The sequence below is a fragment of the Triticum aestivum genome, chromosome 5D (genome assembly GCF_018294505.1).
Source record: "Triticum aestivum cultivar Chinese Spring chromosome 5D, IWGSC CS RefSeq v2.1, whole genome shotgun sequence".
Classification (NCBI taxonomy): Eukaryota; Viridiplantae; Streptophyta; class Magnoliopsida; order Poales; family Poaceae; genus Triticum; species Triticum aestivum.
Genome location: NC_057808.1, coordinates 500,294,556 through 500,315,488, shown reverse-complemented (window position 1 = coordinate 500,315,488; position 20,933 = coordinate 500,294,556). Strand labels below are relative to the sequence as shown.

Genomic DNA, 20,933 nt, shown 5'->3' with positions numbered 1-20,933 from the left:
TAAACAAAATTAAACAAAAAACAAAAACGTGAAAAACCCAAAACAGAAAACGAGGCTATTGTTTTCCTCGCGCCTGGGCCGGGCCAACTCGCGGCACCCAAACTTCAGCGAGACAACGTCCTCCAACAAAGCGGATTCCAAAGCCCGTCGTTGACCGCCTGGGCCTCGACATATGGCCCAACGAAGCCCAATCCCACATCCAGAAGAAGAAGCGAGCAGGAAAGGAAAAGCCCAAGCCTACGTCGGTCGGATTCCTCCTTCCCCACGGACTTCCCCGCGCCCCCGCCGCCTCTTCGATTCCCCAATCCCCACTTGCCCGTCTCCTCCACGGACCCCCCAAAAATCCCAAATTGCCGACGGAACCCTAGCTCCGGCGCTACTGCCAGATCAGGACACCTCCTCCGGCGGAATCGGCGGCTCCTTCCCGGCGCCACACCTCGGAGGCCTGCGCTGCTCGGCGCTTCCTTCCCCCCTCGCGTCCTTCCTCCGGCTACGCCTTCATGATTCGCGCCGCTCGGGTCCGAGGGCTCTGGAGCTTGCTGTTGCTGCCGTCCTCCGATAGTCACCTCTACCTGCCGCAGCCGCGTATCCCGGTAAGCTTGTGCAACCATCCATCGCAAATTTCCCTTTTTGACTCGGCTTCAGCGACAGTCTCGCTGATCTTAGGTAATGAACATTCTCTCCACTTACCTGTCAGACGGGCGTTGCTTTGATACTTTGATCTGGAAAAGATGACACACTAGGACGTAGACAGAAATTTTTAGGTTAGTTTGTACATGATCGATTCCGCAAAAATTGACGATACATAGTTGGCAGGAAAATCTGTGAGGGGCTAAAACTGCAGTCTTCCCTTACCGCCCAATGCAAGTTCCTTCTGGATTATTATTGTAGCCTTTAGGTTCAGTTTTTATTTGGTAAGCATATAGCACCCTATTTACAATGAAGTGCATCCATCAAGCAAATTGTCTGACAGTTAATATACAGAGCAAAAATATCAGAATAGGTTATATCCATTGGAAATTGCTCCCATTAAGTTAAGATCAACTTAGTTACTAGGGACCTGAACGCCCTGCAAGATACAGATCTATCATGTGAGACCTAGAGATGCATCCTTTTATTCAAGGATTCCTGTCTGCTCATAATATATTGTGGTTTGAATGTGGGGTTTAAGTGCACAACTGAACTTTAGCTTCGAGCAAACAATGGTATGTTGGGTCTGTACAAAGCCGGACATTTTTGTTGCATTCCATGCTTTATCGATCAATGATTTTGACATGTTCATCCAGCATGTTTATCTTTTTTATAATGAAGGATGTCTTCTTCTTAGCAGTTATGAACAGAGGGTAGTATTTGTTCATCGCCCTTCTGGCCTGCACTGTCTTGCCGCACCACCACCCGCACTACGGCTCTCCCGCTTGTCCGAAGGCGCTCCCGGACCAGTTAGTGATGAATTACCAAAGGATACCAGCGAGCAGCGTCCGGCACTCCAAGCGTCACATCAACCAACTTGATGGTAATTGACTGACGTATTTTCCCTTGAATCATAGTGTAAAGCATCCTCTGATGTTGGTAGCAAAAAGGAGCCAATAATGATCAGACAGAGTAAGATAAATGTATAACCCACCTTTTGATTTTCTTCATGCATGCTCATTATATCTGTAGCAGTAATCGACAGTTGTGAAGATCGGTAAATGGAAACAAACACATATTTCTAGACGAATATTCAGGGTGTTGTTGTGGTTGCATTCATGCACTGCTGGATTAAACATAAGTCTTTGTAGCAGCAGTGATCAGTATTAACCTTGTTTTCCACTTTGTTTGGTGATTATAGTATAAATTCTCGCAACAGTGCAAGGGTTAGCTTCCTTCGTTCTGTTGCTCTATATATATTTTCCCAAGATATACCTTCTATGCTATGTGTTCAGGTCATGGGAACATATTATATAGGATGAGGAAATCTAGAATATTTTTCAGTTGGTTCAGTGTTCAGTTGTATAGTATGTCTGATCATTATGTTCTCAACCATTTCCTCTTGCACAAAGTACAAACACGAATTACTTATCTCATGGTGTCCTACTTTATTTATGTATGGTAAAGTAAAACATCCCAATTGAAAATGGTATGCCGTTGTTGTGGTACCCATGTTTGGTTAACCTTAACTGATTTCTTTCAAAATAATACCTATATGACGAAAATAATTATCATGGTAATTGGTACGTACTAATACTATTGTCTTTCTCTAATTATTTTCTTTCACACTGTACATATTTTTTATTTCACGAAAATAATTATCATGATAGCGCATGAGCCACAGATTTACTGCAAAAACATAGGTATTGTTGAGATATTAATAATTACTCTAAGGTTTCATTACCCTCGTAGTTATAGAATTGGAAGCAAAGATGTAATTATCTGATAACTTATGAGTTATGACACATGTTCTTGTCATAGATCAGATACATTAGCCATGGCTTCTGGCTATCAATAGAAGTACGCAAAAGTTCCCTAAGCACATTACTGATAAAATCCAAAACAATGACCTCATGTTAATGGCCGGCTATGTCTAAATACCATATTTAGTCCAAGTACTATTGCTTGTTTACCAGAGTGGGTTTTCTCTCTGGTAATATTTCCAATTCTTTGTTATTTAGATGCTACATGTTATAGTCTCAGGTTTATATTATTGTCCATTGTAGGTGTTATCTGTTCATGTGCAAAGCAGGACGATTACGCCATCAACAGGTACCGGACACGGACTCTTCTGCCCTCCTTTGCCACTGTTGTGTCATGTTCGAGCACGGCATCAACTTGTGACGGACACGAACTCCACATGAACTCCCTCCTTTGCCACATAATAGGCATCGAGCGCTCTACGGAAGCATCCAATCTCGCTGTTCTAACAACTTCGCCGGAAATACAGACCGCCAGTGCTCCAGCTGAGGTACGTTGGATCACATGCCAAGCTAAATGCGGCTCTGTTGTTTTAAAAAAGACATGATTTTTTAGCATCCATCGTTAGTACCTTGCCATGTACGGACAGTCTGCAGAGTTTGCAAACAAAAAAGTGAAACCTATAATGACGAGTGATGACTATGGTATTATAATTACCAGAATTAAAAAGGAATGTAGTATAGAGACGGACATATCAAGTTTACTATGAACTCAAACAGGACAGGTTTAACAAACAACACACTTAAGGCTCTTTAATTGATTATTATTTTAGGGAGCAACGATGCACACCTGCCTTTCTTGCACTGTGCTGGGAGTATATAGTTTCATTCTGACCACCTTGTGGGTTGGTGTGCTAGGTTGCCGCCCTAACATGTTGTCGATTATATCTAATCAGTATACACTATGTTTCTGTGTTATGCTAATGGATTTTAATGAACATAAATCAATGGTGTATATTTACATGGCCTTGTACTATGCTTTTCAGCTAGGTTGTTTTCAACTGGAGACAAATCAGTGTTATTGTCATGCATGGAAGAAGCGCTCGACCTTATTACTAACTAACATGTAAACAGCTGTGTTGCCTTCCTAGTCCGATCATGGATTTTAAGCATACTACTAACAAAATGTTGGCGAGTGTGGCAGGTTTTATCTAATTCAAAACATGGCCAGTACTGAATTTCTAGGCATATGTGCTAGTCTATTCCAAAAGAGAATCATGTTTTTTTGAAGGAGGCTAGCTTCTATAGACTTGCATATGTTTGTAACGTTTCCTTTTGCTACCTTGTCAAAGTGCAAAGTGCAAGTTTCCAGTTTGTGTGTGCCAATCCATTTATAAGCTGTTTTATGCTACAGTTTCAAACAAACTATGACAAATGTTGTGGTAATGAATCCTTGTTATTATTTACTGAATTTTTTGCCCTTTCCTCCATCTCTCAGTTCAAAGGTTGGCAGATTCTTACTATTCTGCTTTGGTCTGTATGTAGGTTGTTTCTCGAGTATTTCTTATTGCAGACCATGCTGTAGAGACACACAAACCGTACGGCTGCTTTTGCTTTGTTACATTTTCAGATCTGCAGGTAGTTTAAAGTATAACTTGCTCCTGTGGTTAGGCCATATACCCAATAGATATTCAAATCTTCTATGTGCTGCATGGTAAATGCACTGTCAAGCACCATCTTGGTGGTTGCACAGTGTTACAATTCTCTGTAAGGTCATTAGTAAAACAGGCAAGTGTAACTCCTTTTTCCCCTCATTTCCTACAGATAGATCCGCTGATGGATTTAAGTTTTCATTCACCAACTTCAAATACTCAATTCCTTGGAAATGAGGATCGTTCTGCAGCTCATGTGAGTTCTCTCTATAAGCATGATACAACATGCATGCATATTTGTTCGACACCTTATCATTAATATCTTCCTTTTGAAATCGCAAACATAGCTATTTATTTGAGTTACAATTACTTCTATAAGTTTTTGTCAAAGTTTGAAAGATTTTTGTATTTTCCATCATGTAATGCACGCCCTAGGTTGGAGTAGAGATTGCCTTCTGGAGGATGGTGATAAGTTAAGGCACACCCTTGTATTTACGTGTGATATTATAGAGTACAGACATGGGCCTAGACATCTAGTCAAACCTACATACGATTTCTAAAATGATATAATTGTAACTGTAAACCTACATCAGAAGAATCCACAACACGTGGACCAGCAGTGTAGTGAAGAGGATGAGGAGGAATCATCAGGGAAGCCTTAAGGGACAAGTGAGGTGAGGTAGCCCGAGGTAACAAACAAGGTGGTGTAGCGGGAAGACACAGTGGGATGGGTGGAAGAGGGCAATACATGAGTGATAGGTGTATCGAGGACATTGGGGAAAGAAATATCGTTAATGTGGGAGGCCAAAGGAGACGATGGACTTGGATAGAAAGGACGAGACTCATGAAAAGTCACATACCGAGAAATGCGCATCCGACTACCGATAGAATCCCAACACCAATAGCCCTTGTGCTCATCACTAGACTCTAAGAAGACACATTCAACAAGCTGAACAGTTAGTTTGGGGCGTTCACAAAGGTTAGAAGAACGCTGCAAACGCAATAGAACAAAAGAAGCGTCAAGTAGTCATGAGGACGACCAAAAAGACGCTCGAGAGGAATCTCACCCTGCAGAGCAGAGGAATCGTGAATGTTGAGATAGGTCGAAGTAGAAATAACCTCAACCCAAAAGTGAGGAGGAAGAGAGGCGACGACCATCAATGCACCAGCCACCTTCGTCTTAACCTTCTAGATCCACTGCCAAGTGATGTCGGAGGAAGAGAAATGAGATCCCACACGTTGATGCAGGCAAGAGCATCAATCTTCGATGCCATTTAGGATGAATAACAACGTCACAATAAGAAGTCCGTCTCGGGAAGAGCGACGCAATAACAATATCTGTAAGTAGGCAGAAGTGGGCGAGCTCGGAAGCCATAAGTGGTCTGAGCTAGAGGTAGTGCGTTGCCAACAGAAGAAGACATAGTAGTCAAGGGAGATGGCTCATGAGAAGAATCCACAACACGCAGACAATCAGTGTAGTGAAGTCGAGGATCATGATGAAAAGAAGAAACATGAAAAGACAAAGTGCCAAGAGTGCCTCTACTAACGATGAAAAGAAGAAACATGAAAAGACAAAGTGCCAAGAGTGCCTCTACTAACAACTGGGAGGGAAGTACCATTAGTAGTAAGAACATGAACAAGAGAATCTAGAGGTGGAATGGAGGGCAAATTAGAATTATCATAAGTTGTATGAAAAGACGCCTGAGTACCATGGATCCATGGAGGCGTACCTGATATTGTAATAAGATTTTGTAAAAAAGTGGTCTCTCCGTACCACTAGAGGAAGTAGCAAAACTTGTGCAAAGCCTGGGGAACCAAAATAAGCAGCTAGCAGACACCTACATCGTGTAATCAATCTCCAGCCTAGCCAGGGGCTCAAATAAAGAGGTCAATGAAGAAGCATCACGTGGTGAAGAACAAGAAACAGTCTTTTAGAAGTGATCGAGGATCGTTCCAACCGGTTTTTTCGTTTCTTATTTTTATACGTTTCTCTATATCTTTCTTTTGTTTTTCTTTTGGTTTCTTCCTGTTAGTTTTTTCATTCCTTTTCTTTCTTAAATCTTTTGAACATTTCTCAAATTTGTGAACAAATTTCAATTCGTGAACTTCTATTAAATCAACAAACATTTTTTGAAATTGATAAAAAGTTGATTTCCCCAACATTCTTCAAATTCATGAATATTTTTTGAATGTTTTCAACCTTTTCCTATTCGTTAATATTTATATGTGAACATTTTTTGAATACATGGGCCAGTTTTGGAATTTGTGAATCGATTTTAGAATCCGTGAACATTTTATGAATTAGTCGCCAACATTTTTCAAATTCCTGGACATTTTGAATTCGTGAACATTTTTGGAAAAACGCGTGAACTTTTTCTCGAATATGTGAACATTTTTGGAATTCGTGAGCATTTCCTTAGAATCTGCAAACAGTTTTTGAATTTGACGCAAACATTTTATGAATTCATGAACTTTTACTGAATAGATGAACATTTTTTGAACACATGAACATTTTTTCAAATTCCTAAATAATTTTTGAATTCACAAACTTATTTTGAATATGTGAACATTTTTCGAATATGTTAACATTTTTTAAATACGAGAACATTTTTGGTATCCCCAAACTTTTTTTAGAATCCATGAACATATTTTGATTTTGCCATGAACATTTTTTGAATTTGTCAACATTTTTTGGATTGACAAACTTATATTGATTTCATGAATATTTTTTGAATTTGTGAACATTTATTGAATTCGCAAAGACCTCTTTCAAATTTGCCTTTCATGTTAGTAGATTATGAAAGTATGTTGTGATGTATAAAGAATTACGGTCAATGCTATGTTTAGTGTTTGGGTCAAATTAGTATTTGAAAGCAAGGGTTAAACGTTTGCCAAAAAAAGAGATTATCATTTGGCCTTGATAGACTATGACTATATCTCACTCGGTCTTGTTTGCATCAAAAGCGTGTCCCACTTGGTAGTGGGTCAAACTCATCTCAACGATTCTGTTTAGGCCTCGTTCCCCTAATACACTAGTCATCATCTCCTTTCCTGTATTTTTGTTAGTCTCACTCACAGGCACTTTGATCCACGGGTGGGAATGCCAGCAGCCATAGCGGCATTGTCCCCTCCATGAGAGAATGAAGGCTTTAGCGACATTGTGTGAGAGGCATGAAGGCTCTATCAACATTGTGTGAGAGGCACCGGCGCTAGCGAGTTTTCCACCATCCTAGCCACAACGACAATGCCGAAAAGCATATAGTGGAGGGTAGAGGTGCACTTGAACAGGGCACTGTACTCGGTTTCCTCTTTCGGGCGAGTGACAGCTAGATAGATAAGTCTCCCGACAAGATGAAGGTAACACGTTGGATCAGACAAAGTGTCACCATCAGTAGCATGGATGTGAACATTGAGCTCCATAGGAGTAGTAAGAGCAGCACAAGCAAGAAGATCTTGGATTACTTTTCTTGAGCAAGAAGAGACCGTAATCCCAAGAAAGTAGCGAAGTAGACCAATATCAGACATAAGAAACTACTCACTAAGACGTGCCTTCACAAAACCAATGACAACCACTACAGAGGCAAAGCACTCCAACCAGGCGCTAGGGCTTGCTTATAACTCCATAGAGAGCGAGGACGAAGATGTAGCATGTCGTCAGGAACAGAATATCCAAGTGGTGGTTGCATGTAAACCTTCTCACGTAGCTCACAATTAACAAAGGCATTCTTAGCATCAAGTTGGGCCACAACAAAAAGTGTGTGAATAGTGGTCATATGGTTCACAGAAGCAAAAAGTCTTACCGGAATCAAGATTGTGCTCCTGCTGAAAGCCACGTGACACTAGATGAACTTTGTAACGCTCAATAGAACCATCCGAGCGAGTCTTAACCTTGTGGACCCCTTATAAGTGATGGGATGAAGATGAGGAGGAAGAGAAACATGATCCCACATGTCGGTGCGCTCAAGGGCATCAACCTCCTCTACCATTGCAATGTACGGGGATGAACAACATCATGATAAGAAGCCGACTCAAGAACAGTAGCGCTAGCGCTTGGAAGACCAAGGCGGTCAACAGGTGGAAGGCGAACGAGCACGCAAGCCGTAAGTAGGCTGAGACGGGGAAGATGGCATATTAGTAGACACATCTACAACACGTGAATGGCGTGTATAAAAGTGAGGAAAAGATAAAAGAATATGAGCAGGAATCATCTGGGCAATCTCAGGTGGTTGTGACAAGGAAGCCACCGGTGATGAAGGTGTTGAATTCTTTGATAAGCTAGGTGTGGAATCATAGGAGGTGATGTTGGCTTTGCAATAATTTAAGAAGCATGAGCAGTATGATGAATGGATAAGGGCTCAACAGGAGTGATGGGAGTGTCGGGAAAAGTCAGGAAAGAGATATCCTCCATTGAAAAGGTTAAGGAAGATGGACGTGAGTAGAATGGACGAGACTCGTCAAGTCACATCTCGAGAAATAGGCATCAGATGACCAACATGACCACAACAGAGAGATTCCTTATGCTCATCGTTGTATCCTATGACGACACACTCAACAAGCCGAGTAGTCAGTTTGGTGCCTTCACGAGGGGCAAGGACATAGCAAACACAACCAAACAAATGATTAGACACTTGAAAGGAATGCCACCCTATGGAGCTCTGGATGGCTGAAGGTTGATGAGCTAGATGGAAGTGGTGACAGACTCAGCTAGAAAGTGCGGTGGAAGAGAGGCGACGACCATTAACACGAGCCGTCTCAAGAAGGTAACGATGCTTGTGACGCCATTTTGAGCATGAGCACCAGGAAAAGAGATTTGAGCAAGAACTCCACGCAAGAGCTTGGAGATATACTCTCACAGAGTCATCACATGACACAGTAGATGTTGATAATGGAATGTGAACCATGTCAGCAAAACGCTTATATATATAGATAAGACCTCACTACGAAAAGAAATAAAGTATATCGAGGTGTGGAGAGAAATCATCTATAAATATAATATACTAGCGATGACCTCAAGGCGGTGATGTCATTGATGAAAATTACTGGTAAACAAGGCAACAGAGGTAGAGAGATTGGCGGTAGTGGCAGCAGACGGATTTGATCCAGCATCCCACATGCGTGTGCACTCTTTGTTCCTTGTTGATCCGGCTTGGTTTTCTTGTCTTGTTTGCGGGTTTTGTGTCACGCACTTGATTAAGCATCCCACTTTCTCCTACTATGCGCCCTTGCCCTGACGATAGGTAGCGCCGTGTTCTCGGGCGTGTCCCGTGGGTAAAATCAAGGTATGCGCCGATTGTCCGAGCTCCTGTTCACCATTGGTGGTGCTCGAGCGTGCGGTTTTGGTGTCGCCCAGCAAGGGAACACGGGATGTGGGATCGAGACAGCACACATAACAACTCGCCACCAGGGAAAGGATGCCCATCCGGACTTTTACAGGGAGCGGAGGTGGACACAAAGGTGGATGTTGAAGAGTCTAAAGAGTGTGCTCATCAGTAAGAGCAGCACGAGCAAGAAGATCCTGGATATACTTCTCTTAGGAAATAAAGAAGTTAGAGGTAGAAGAAACCTCAATCTCAAGGAAGTAGGGACGAGGACCAAGATCAGACACAAGAAACTCACTATGACGAGCCTTCACAAAGACAATGTACTTAATAGTCGTCGCCAGTGATGATTGACATATAGTAGTGTTCGACCACGAGTTGAATAGTGAAGCGGCATGTGATGATGGCATTGGGTCTACAATAGTACAGGAAGACATGGTGGGATGGGTGGACGAGGGTAATACTTGAGTGATAGATGTATCGAGGAAAGAAATGTTGTTGTTGGGGGGGGGGTGGGTGGGTAAAGGAGACGATGGACCTGGATAGAAAGGACCGAGACTCATGAGAAGTCACATACGGAGAAATGCGCATCCGACTACGGATAGGATCCCAACACCAATAGCCCTTGTGCTCATCATTAGACTCTAAGAAGATGCATTCAGCAGGCTGAGCAGTTAGTTTGGGGCGTTAACAAAGGTAAGAAGAACGCTGCAAATGCAATAGAACAAACGAAGCATCGTGTAGTCACGAGAATAACCAAAAAGGCGCTCAAGAGGAATCTCACCGCAGAGGAAGGTTGAATGTTGGTGAGATAGGCCGAAGTAGAAATAACCTCAACCCAAATGTGTGGCGGAAGATAGGCAATGACCATCAACGCACTAGCTTCTTAAGGTAACGATGCTTGCGCTTAGTAACACCATTCTGAACATGAGCACCAGGACAAGAGAACTGAGCTAGTGTGCCCTGCTTAGCAAGGAATCCACGAAGCAAATGAGAGATATACTCACGAGTAGAATTTGCATGGAAGACACAAATAATACTCCAGAAGTGAAGAAAATTGGGTATGAACCTTGGCGACAAACTTCCTATAGATAGATAAGACCTCACAAGAAGGCGTAAAATATATCCATGCGCGTCGAGAGAAAATGTGGTAGTATAGTAGAGATGGCCGACTTTCAAGGCAAAGGGAGTTGGACCCCAAATATCAGAGTAGAGATTGCAAGGACATCGAGATACAATCTCGCTATGAGGATAATCTAATCGAACTTATTTACCAAGTCGACAAACTTGCCAGTCTAAAGACACATTGCTAACAAGACCACATCAAACCAAGGATGGGTGACTAGAGCCACACAAGTGAAACAAAATGATGATGCTACCGAGAAGTGCTAGATGAGATATTAGATGTGGAGAGATTGGCGGCGATGGCAACAGAGGGAAGGTGAAGCCAGTCAAGATTGGAAGAACGCGAAGATAGTCTTGCTCTGAGGATGAGCTAACCGGACTTGTTACAAGTCAACAAACTTGACAGTCTGAAAACACATTGCCAAAGATAGATCCAAGGACACCACACCAATTCTTTTCCACATTCGGGGACTTTTTCAAATTTGTAAACTTTTTCCAAATTCCTGACCTTTTTTCTTCCAAATTTAGGAACTTCTTACCGAATTCGTGTTTGAAAGCCATAGGAAGGGTAGAAACTCGCGAACTTTTTTTCTTCGAAATTCATTACCAAATTCACGGTGGCGCCCGAGCATTTGGCTATTGTGGCGTCCATCAAGGGAACAGATATGTGGTATCAAGGAAGGGCACAAAGCAACCCGCAGCTAGGCAAAGGATGCCTAACCGGACTGGCAAGGAGCGGAGAGTGCATTGGAGGTGTGAGGGAAGAGGGCACTGGGAGGAGAAAGACATTCTTGACATCAAGTTGAGAGACATACCAGCGGCGAACAAAAGGCACAACAAGAATTGTGCAAAGTGTGGTCATGTGGGCCATATGAGCAAATGTCTCATCGTGGTCACAACCATGTTTCTACTGAAAGCCATAGGCCACAATACGAGCTTTGTAACACTTAAGAGAACCATCAGTCTTAACCTTGTAGACCCACTTGCTTACAAGTGATGGGATGAGCATACGGAGTAAGGGAAATGAGATCCCACGTGATGGTGCGCTCAAGAGTAGCAATCTCCTCTGCCATCGCATGCTACCGTTCAGGAGAACAATGGCGTCACGATAAGAAGTCGTCTCGAGAAGAGCGGCGCAGAATAACCATATTGGTCAATAGGCGGAAGCGGGTGAGCGCGAAACCATACGTAGGTTGAGCTAGAGGTGGTGAAGCCGCGGGTGATAATGGCGTGGGTCTACAACAGTAGTACGGGAAGAAACTGTGGGATGGGTGGCGAGGACAATACATGAGTGATAGGTGTATTAGGGATATTGAGTAAAGAAATATCTTCAATGGGGAGGCAAAGCAGAGGATGGGTGTGGATAGAAAGGACGAGACTCATCAAAAGTCACTTATCGAGAAATGCACATCCGACTTTTGACAACCCTTGTGCTCATAACTGTAACCTAATAAGACACATTCAATAGACTAAGTAGTCAGTTTGTGTGTTCACGTGTAGCAAGAAGAATGTAGCAAAAGCAAGGAAATAAGTAATAAATGTCCAAACGAAGATATCGTAGAACACGGAGGAGGTGACTAGCGGGTCGAAGCAGGGGTGCAGACAAACTGACTTGGAATTTGACGGGATATGAAATGTTCGAGTGAGTGACATCTAAATAGACAAGACCGTTAACGAGATGACAATAGTACATCAGATCAGACAAAGCCTCACTATTAGAAGTACAGATGTGGATGTTGGGGTCCATAGGAGTCTTAATAGTGCGCTCATCAGCAAGAGCAACACAAGCAAGAAGATCCTAGACATACTCTTGAAAAGAAAGAAGAAACCTCAATCGTAAGGAAGTAATGAAGAAGACCAAGATCAGGCATAAGAAACTACTCGGTAAGACGAGCCTTCACAGAGGCAATGTACTTAGAGTCGTCGCGAGTGATGATCATGTCATCGACATGTAGAAGATTTTGACCATGAGCGAAAGGTGGATATAAATTGCAGATCATGAGCACTCGACAAAACTGATTGTAGTCACCATTGAGACGAAACACTGAAACTGAAACCAGGCAGGAGGAATTTGCTTAAGGCCATAGACAGGGCGACGAAGACAGAAGATCGTGCCATCAGGAACAGAATACCTAGGTGGAGGCTACATGTAGGCCGTCTCGTGTAACTCACCATTAAGAAAGGCATTCTTGACATCAGCTCAGAGACAAACCAATGGCAAATAGAAGCCACAACAAGAAGTGTGCGAAAAGTGGTCATCTGGGGCATAGGAGCAAATGTCTCATCATAGTCACAACCATTTTCTTGCTTAAAGCCATGGACCACAGTATCAGCTCAAGAGAACCATCAACGTCTTAACCTTGCAGACCCACTTACAAGTGATGGGATGAGCACGAGGAGCAAGGGAAATGAAATCTCACATGTTGAGAGAAATTGTCTATAAAGGTAGTAGTAGTGATGGCCTCCTTTCGAGGCAAAGCGGGTCGGACCCCAAATATCGGAGTGAACAAGATTGAGAGGACGTTGAGACACAATCTCACTATGATGATAAGCTAACTGAACATGTTTACCAAGTCAACAAACCTCATAGTCTAAAGACACACCTTCAGCCTACAGACACATTGCCAGAGATAGATCCAAGAAGACAACGTTGAACTAACGATGGGAGTTGAGTTCCACACAAGTGACCAAAATGATGATGCCAAAAAGAGCTGGTAGACGAGGTAATAGAGGTGGAGAGATTGGCGTTGACGGTAGCCGAGGGAAGGTGAAGCTAGTCAAGCTCCTAGAGGCCCTAGGAGTCACAACATTGAGGGCCAGCACCAAGTAGTGTACCCGTGTGACGACCCTAATCATAACCCCTTGGCTCCTGGCAAACATCTGAAGTTTTTTTCTTCTCAAATTCAAGAACTTTTTTCAAATTTGTAATTTATTTCCAAATTCATGACCTTTTTTTCTTCAAATTCACAAACTTCTAGAATTCATGCGTGACCATTTTTCGAGTTCCTGAACCTTTTCAACTCTGTGATTTTTTTTCCAATTTGTGAGCATTTTTCACCTCTTTCCCACGCCAAACCTTATTCAACGCTTTAAGGCACCACGTTCTATTTTTTTGGTAGAAAGCGCACACCCTGTTTGACCTTCGGCCTTGGCCCATTTACTTCTTCGCACCGCATGCTCGTATGTTTCTTCTCATTTTACAATTTTGGGAATCTTTTGGGCCTTCTAGAAGGTACCCTAGGTTTTTCTGGGCCGTTTCCAGTGCTTTTTTACTCTGTTTTGACTGGTTTTCAGTGTGTGTCTGGGGGGGGGGGCATGGGAGAGGATGGACGTGGATAGAAAGGACGAGACTCATCAAAAGTCACATATTGAGAAATGCGCACTCGACTATCTATAGCCCTGGTTCTCATCGCTGTAACCTAAGACGACACATTCAATAGACTGAGTAGTCCTTTTGGTGCGTTCACCGGGTGCAAGAACATAGCAAACACGTTGAATCACGTGATAAGTGTCCGAACGAAGATATCATAGAACGCGGAGGAGGTGACTAGTGGGTTGAAGCGGGAGTGTAGACAAACTGACTTCGATTATGACGGGATATGAAATATTCGGCCGAGTGAGATCTAAATAGACAAGATTCCCAACAAGATGACAGTAGTGTGTCAGATCAGACAAAGCCTCACTGTTAGAAGCACGGAGGTGGACGCTGAGGTCTATAGGAGTCTGAATAGTGTGCTCATTAGTAAGAGCAGCACGGGCAAGAATATCTTGGATATACTTCTCTTGGCAAAATTAAGAAGCCATCAGAGGTAGAAGAAACCTCAATCCCAAGGAAGTAGTGAAGAGGACCAAGATTAGGCATAAGAAACTACTTGGTAGGATGAGCCTTCACAAAGACAATGTAGTCAGAGTCGCCATGAGTGATGATCATGTCATCGACATATAGAAGATTCCGACCATGAGCAGAAAGGTGGATATAAATTGCAGATCATGACCACTCGCCAAAAACCAACCGCAGTCACCATCGAGACAAAATGCTCAAGCTAGGCACGATGGGTTTGCTTAAAGCGATAGACATGGCTACGAAGACAACAAATCATGCCATCAGGAACATGATACACAGGTGGAGGTTACATGTAGACCGTCTCATGCAACTTACCATTAAGAAAGGTATTTTTGACATCAGCCGAGAGAAACTAGTGGTGAATAGAAGCCACACCTAGAAGTGTGCAAAGAGTGGTCATATGGGGCATAGGAGCAAATGTCTCGTCATAGTCATGGCCATGTTTGTGCTTAAAGCATCATACCACAATAGGAGCTTTGAAACGCTCAAGAGAACCATTATAGTCTTAACCTTGCGACCCACTTACAAGTGATGGGACGAGCATCAAAAAGTAGATAGAACCATGGTCGTTGGGGGGGGCATAGGAGAGGATGGTCATGGATAGAAAGAACGAGACTCATCAAAAGTCACATATCGAGAAATGCGCACTCGACTATCAATAGCCATGGTGCTCATCGCCGTAACCTAAGACGACACATTCAACAGACTGAGTAGTCCTTTTGGTGCGTTCACCGGGTGCAAGAAGAACATAGCAAACACGTTGAATCACGTGATAAGTGTCCGAACGAAGATATCATAAAACGCGGAGGAGGTGACTAGTGGGTTGAAGCGGGAGCGTAGACAAATTGACTTCGACTATGACGGGATATGAAATGTTCGGCCGAGTGAGATCTAAATAGACAAGATTCCCAACAAGATGACAGTAGTGCGTCAGATAAGACAAAGCCTCACTGTTAGAAGCACGGAGGTGGACGCTGAGGTCTATAGGAGTCCGAATAGTGTGCTCATTAGTAAGAGCAGCACGGGCAAGAATATCTTGGATATACTTCTCTTAGCAAAATTAAGAAGCCATCAGAGGTAGAAGAAACTTCAATCCCAAGGAAGTAGTGAAGAGGACCAAGATTAGGCATAAGAAACTACTTGGTAAGATGAGCCATCACAAAGGCAATGTAGTTAGAGTCGTCATGCGTGATGATCATGTCATCGACAAATAGAAGATTCCAACCATGTGCAGAAAGGTGGATATAAATTGCAGATCATGACCACTCGCCAAAAACCAACCACATCACCATCGAGACGAAACGCTCAAGCTAGGCACGATGGGTTTGCTTAAGGCGATATACTTGGCGACGAAGACAACAAATCATGCCATCAGGAACAGGATACCCAGGTGCAGGCTACATGTAGACCATGTCATACAACTTACCATTAAGAAAGGTATTTTTGACACCAGCTGAGAGAAACTAGTGGTGAATAGAAGCCACATCTAGAAGTGTGCAAAGAGTGGTCATGTGGGGCATAGGAGCAAATGTCTCATCATAGTCATGGCCATGTTTGTGCTTAAGCCTCATACCACAATACAAGCTTTGAAACGCTCAAGAGAACCATTAGAGTCTTAACCTTGCGACCCACTTATAAGTGATGGGACGAGCGCGGTGAGAAAGAGAATTGTGTTCCCATGTGTCGGTGCACTCAAGAGCAGTAATCTTCTGTGCCATCACATGTTGCCATTCAGGGTGAGCAACAACTTCACGATAAGAAGTCGTCTCTATCAGTTAGATGACATGATTACAAATTTTACAACACTAATTACAATCTCTTCAATTAGTTTATGTGCCAATTCTCCATTCTGTTTTTCATATTGCAAATGCCTAAGTCATATCTCTGCCTATACGTGATACATATGTACTTTCAGAAGTCGTACACAACGTGTGATCGTTTCTACCGTCCAAATGAATTTTTATATTCAATAAATTTGAGGCTGCCTCGAAGCCTCCACCAAGAGTAGAAAGGTAAAAAGTCCCACATTACTTCAGAGGTTCATAGACCTTCAGTCAACATGCATATTTGTCTACTGTTATTTAGCTCCGAGGTAGATTTCCATTTCTTGGAGGCTCGAATGAATAAGACATTTCAATTATTATCTTATTTTATATTGTGGTGCAGTATATAAATCTAGAAGATGACAATAGTAAAAATATTTTGTTTGTATTGTTGAAGATCAGCTTGATTTTTTGACAGGCGCAATGTTGGACTTAATCGGCAGAAGCAATTGTACTGACCTGCTACTTCATTACTTAATTAACTAGTTTCGGATAGGTGAATTTCTTGTTTACCATCCTACAACATTTCTGCGAGAGTAAGGACAATTCGTGTTTTTATGTATGTACCAAGCTGGGATTGCTATATATTGTTTGTGTTGTCCAACATACTACCCATTTCTTCAACCTTGCTTTGCCAGAGGTATCATTTACTTATTGATATGCTTGAAAAGTTTTTTTTTCTGTAGTTGTTTCCGGCATAATCTTCTACAAGTGAAATCATATTGTTCTGTTAATTAATATTTTCATTTGATTATGAGGATTGAGGCGTGAGTTTCATGATCCAGCACTCCAGTATGATGTTTGTGTTGATCCGTCCTCTTATTTCTAACGAGGTAAGCTAGATGACTGCTAGCACTAAATTTACATTAGATAGTTTTTTCTTATGTCGACATATATACTTAATCTCAGTTGCCGTATGTTTTTTTGCTGCCATGGTAGGCCAAATTTTAATTTTAGGTTGTATTGTGCTATGGTTTTCATCGTCCTCTCAGCTAATGGGGTGGTTTGCAATAGTGGCATGTTCAGTTTCCACCATATAACTAAACTATATTAATGTACATTGGATGAATTTACCACTGTTTCATTACCAGCTCTTTCTCTATCTATCAACTCTATTGGATCCTACCAAATCTTTGTAAATCAGGCAATCCAACATGAAATGATAAAATTCAGGATTTACTGAGGGAAGAGAGTACATCCAAATTTTGCTGCCACGATAGGCCAAATTGTATTGTGCTACATATTTTCATCTTCCTGTTCAATGTCCACTGTATAACTAAAGTATATTCATGTACAGCCGTATGATTTTACAACTGTTAGTTACTAGCTCTTTATATGTTCACTCTATTGGATTCCTCAAGATCTATGTAAATCAAGGAATCAAGTATGAAACAGTAAAATTCAGGATTGACCAAGGGAAGAGAGTGAGGTTTACGATAAGGAGGCATGTGCAGAAACAACAAAGAACCAAGGTAGCACATACTTGCACTTTGGAATTGAATTTTCAGTTGTTCGACATGTACTAACATTCAGATTATCCAGTAAGTACGGTGCATTTAATTATGCAGCACAACACCAAGCCTTGCAATATTAATGTAAGTTAGCGAGCTTCATGTCTAGCAACATAGATCCATGTTATATTGTTTAGGTAACAATGATTGTTCTTCTGATCAGCAAGTGTACCAGTTGCTTTCTTATTTGGTCGATGTGCAACATATATGCCTCAATTCTGAATGGACAATTTTTATTTGATCTTTTCTTTACAGTGAGAATAAAGCTTATGCTGCCATCATATTTTCTCATTGCTGTTGCAAGCTCTCCACATGTATGAATTGACAACATCTATAGAAAAATACATGAAAAAGAGACATAGATTTTATCTCGAGATTTATGGTTAAAGAGGAAAAAGAAGAAAACAGGATTCAGCTGAATTTCTAGTATTCAGATTCACCACTAAGAGACGGAGATTTGCTTACTTCACATTTGGAATAAGTTGACATTGATGGATTCACTTGAGTTGAAGTTCACTTTCTTTTCTTTAAGCATGTAGTCATTTTCGTTATATTTCATCATTTTTCTTTTGTAGGTTAGTGTAAATTATGACACCATGTATACGGAATTTTGTTTTGATTAATCTTAGAGGAGTGCCTGATGAGGAAACAAATACTTTTTCCTGTCACTAATAGTAATATCTGTGCATCCCCAGTTTGTTTGCCAATCCTGTTATGCATGCATGGTAACAGTAGTAAATATGTACCAATCTCAGCAAAAGAGCTTGTTCAGGCGATCATGGGCAATTCATGTGTTAGGGAAGAGTGACTCATAACCAAATCCATCCATCAGGTTCTCCAAGAGCACTCTAGGTTTGCTATGCCATGTCGGCGACCTTTTTGGCAGGAAATGAAATGCTCATTTTGGGACTGGGGGCTGCGGATCTCGGTCTTGAATCCAGATGTTTCCATTGACTACAGACCTGGTGATTTGATATTTGCTGGACAATGGAGCGCTTGTCGGATTGTTTGTCCGATCCTCGCAACCTCTGCAACCCTCGATAAGGACGAACCGCAACTGCTACCGACAGTAGCTTGTTCGTGGAGCTTAGGTGACACCGACGATGTGACGAGAGGTTCTCTTGATCTCTTCTACAGAAACCAAGAGTTGTTAAAATCTGGATACTTATTTGCCACAGCACCGACTACAGGGTTAGATCATCGTCTCATATTTGGATAATGGCTGCTATTGTATCTACAAAGCTTGATGAACGCCATATGGCACTGCTAACATTCACCATGAAGGCTTCCGCATTCACAAGCTGATCACCAAGATAGTCGTGCAGAAGTTTTTGAATACGCTTCTCTTGCTATTTGTTTGGTGGCTGAGGGAATTGCAGCTGCAACACTCGATGTCTGGGAAAACCGATCTTGCTCGTTACACATTAGTTGCTGGTTGCAGGGGACACATGCCTTTTGTCATATTTCCATGTCTCAGAAGGGTCGGATCCGATCTTGGCATTCTTGCCCTTACTTCACAAACAGAAAGTGCGGTTAAACTATTTTCTGTTGAGCACACTTGTTTCATCGTGCTGTTTCTGAATTGCTTCCGTGTCATGGTTTGCGGAAGAAAGGCAACTCACTATAGCGTGAATCTGGCCTGCTGAAATCTCGCATCATCGCTACTGAAGTCCACATTTCAACCCTGAAGTAACCACGCGGTTCGATTTACAATCCTCAACTTCAAAACCGGTCGAATTACACCCTTAACTTATCACGAAGTTCAAAAGACAACTCTGGTCTTGTTTTTTGGTTGGTCAACCAGTTTTGACTGCAGTCCTCGCTGACTGAGCAGGCCAACTCAGCAGGATAAAAAAAGATGGATCGGTCTCCTCTGTCTCCACTCAACCCCAACCCCCTTCTGCTCCCGCGACAGAGTCACCACCACGGCCGTGTCCGCCGCCTCGCCGCACCTGACTCCGGCCACCATCGGCAACCGGCAAACGGCGCCGCTGCATCTCCGCCGCCTGCCCTACCCGCCAGCCAGCTTGAGCCCTGCCCCACCCCACCAGAGCAGCCGCCACCACCTCTGCCTAGGATGCCTCACCCCTGATCCAGTTTCCGCGTGGTTCGGCGGCGGCCGGAGAGCGAGGGGAGAGGTCGGGGAGGACCGGGAGCTCACCCTGATGAAGACAGCGATGGCAGGAAGGCAAAGGGAGCTCAGAGGCGTCCACCTCGTCGTCAATGGCGGGCATCGGGGCATGGGCGCATGGCGAGGTAGGCTCGGGGACGCGGCGCTGCCTGTGAGCGCGCCAGGAGTTTCGCGCGGACGTTGCGAGGCTGAGGGAGCAGACGGTGAGGGCAGTGTCGAGGTAGCGACGGAGATCTACGACAGACGATGATCGGTAGGAGGCGAAGAAGATGGTGTCGGATGGCTTGATTGGGGGCACCCCGCGTCAATCACCTGGACAAGGATGAAGAGGGGGGCGCGGCGGAGCTAAGGGACATGGCGGCGCTTCGAGGGGTGGCCGGTGGCTACGATTGCGACGGTCGGAGACGGTGACTAGCTCGCGGGTACGTCCATGGCGTCCGGCGACGACATAATTGTTTCTGGACCGGGGCGATGGTGAGGGAGTCGGGCTTCGGGCCAGCGCGGCGGAGATGCAACGCCGCCACGCGTCGGTCGCGTTGGTCGCCGGCGGCGGCCGCTGCTGTGAGAGGAGGGGTGAGGTGGAAGACTCGGGCTCGGGGCCCACGCGGAGGATGTGCAGCACCGCCACTTGTCGGTCACTCCAGTCGCCGGCCGCCTGGTGCGGCGGGGAGGCGGGCACGGCGGCCGCGGGTCGGAATGGAGGCGTGCCAGGCAGCGGCAGCAGCGTGGACCGGGCTCGGGCTCAGGTGAGAAAACGAGAGACTAGGTTTGGTGGGCTGCTGAATTGGCATGTCCAGTCAGCCTTGACTCCGGTCAAAACCGGTTGACCAGTCCAAAACCAAGACAAGGGTTGTGTTTTGAACCATGTGGTAAGTTTAGGGTGGAATTCGGATGGTTTTAGAGTTGAGGGTTGTAAATCAAACCGAGTAGTTAGTTGAAGGTTGAAATGTGGACTTTTTTCTTATTTATGCAATATATTGGCTGCTACGTACATGCACGAATGCATGCATAGCCTAGTACGGGCTCACCCCCGGGGAGGTAACCCTATCTTGAACCCCCCCTGGTTGGCGCCAGACATATCCTGACCTCGCACAAGCAGCATCTCTTGGATCGCTGTTTCGTGGATTTTGAGGGCACTC

At 43.6% G+C, this 20,933-nt stretch overlaps 1 protein-coding gene across 13 annotated transcripts; it reads left to right on the top strand.

Annotated features, from left to right (window-relative positions):
* Positions 1-292: 292 nt before the first annotated feature.
* LOC123123204 (uncharacterized) lies at positions 293-20,821 on the top strand. Of its 13 annotated transcripts, XR_006460560.1 has the most exons (9): positions 293-593; positions 1,331-1,513; positions 2,697-2,941; positions 3,936-4,028; positions 4,215-4,298; positions 16,245-16,341; positions 16,571-17,624; positions 17,695-17,747; positions 17,919-20,821. XR_006460560.1 is itself a non-coding variant. In XM_044543670.1 (6 exons), exons 2-6 carry the CDS (start codon positions 1,447-1,449, stop codon positions 16,586-16,588), a joined length of 507 nt encoding a protein of 168 aa, XP_044399605.1. In that variant the 5' UTR covers positions 293-593; positions 1,331-1,446; the 3' UTR covers positions 16,589-20,821. The 13 variants fall into 13 exon arrangements, 1 of the variants encoding a protein (XP_044399605.1); XR_006460551.1 differs by having other exon boundaries at positions 2,697-2,742; positions 2,859-2,941; positions 16,571-20,821; XR_006460556.1 differs by having other exon boundaries at positions 16,571-16,603; positions 16,724-20,821.
* Positions 20,822-20,933: the final 112 nt, after the last annotated feature.

Coding starts and splice junctions, on each gene's coding strand:
- LOC123123204 (XM_044543670.1), top strand. CDS start 1,447: ATGAATTACCAAAGGATACCAGCGAGCAGCGTCCGGCACTCCAAGCGT. Junction 1,514..2,696: donor TCACATCAACCAACTTGATG/GTAATTGACTGA, acceptor TGTCCATTGTAG/GTGTTATCTGTTCATGTGCA. Junction 2,942..3,935: donor CCGCCAGTGCTCCAGCTGAG/GTACGTTGGATC, acceptor GTCTGTATGTAG/GTTGTTTCTCGAGTATTTCT.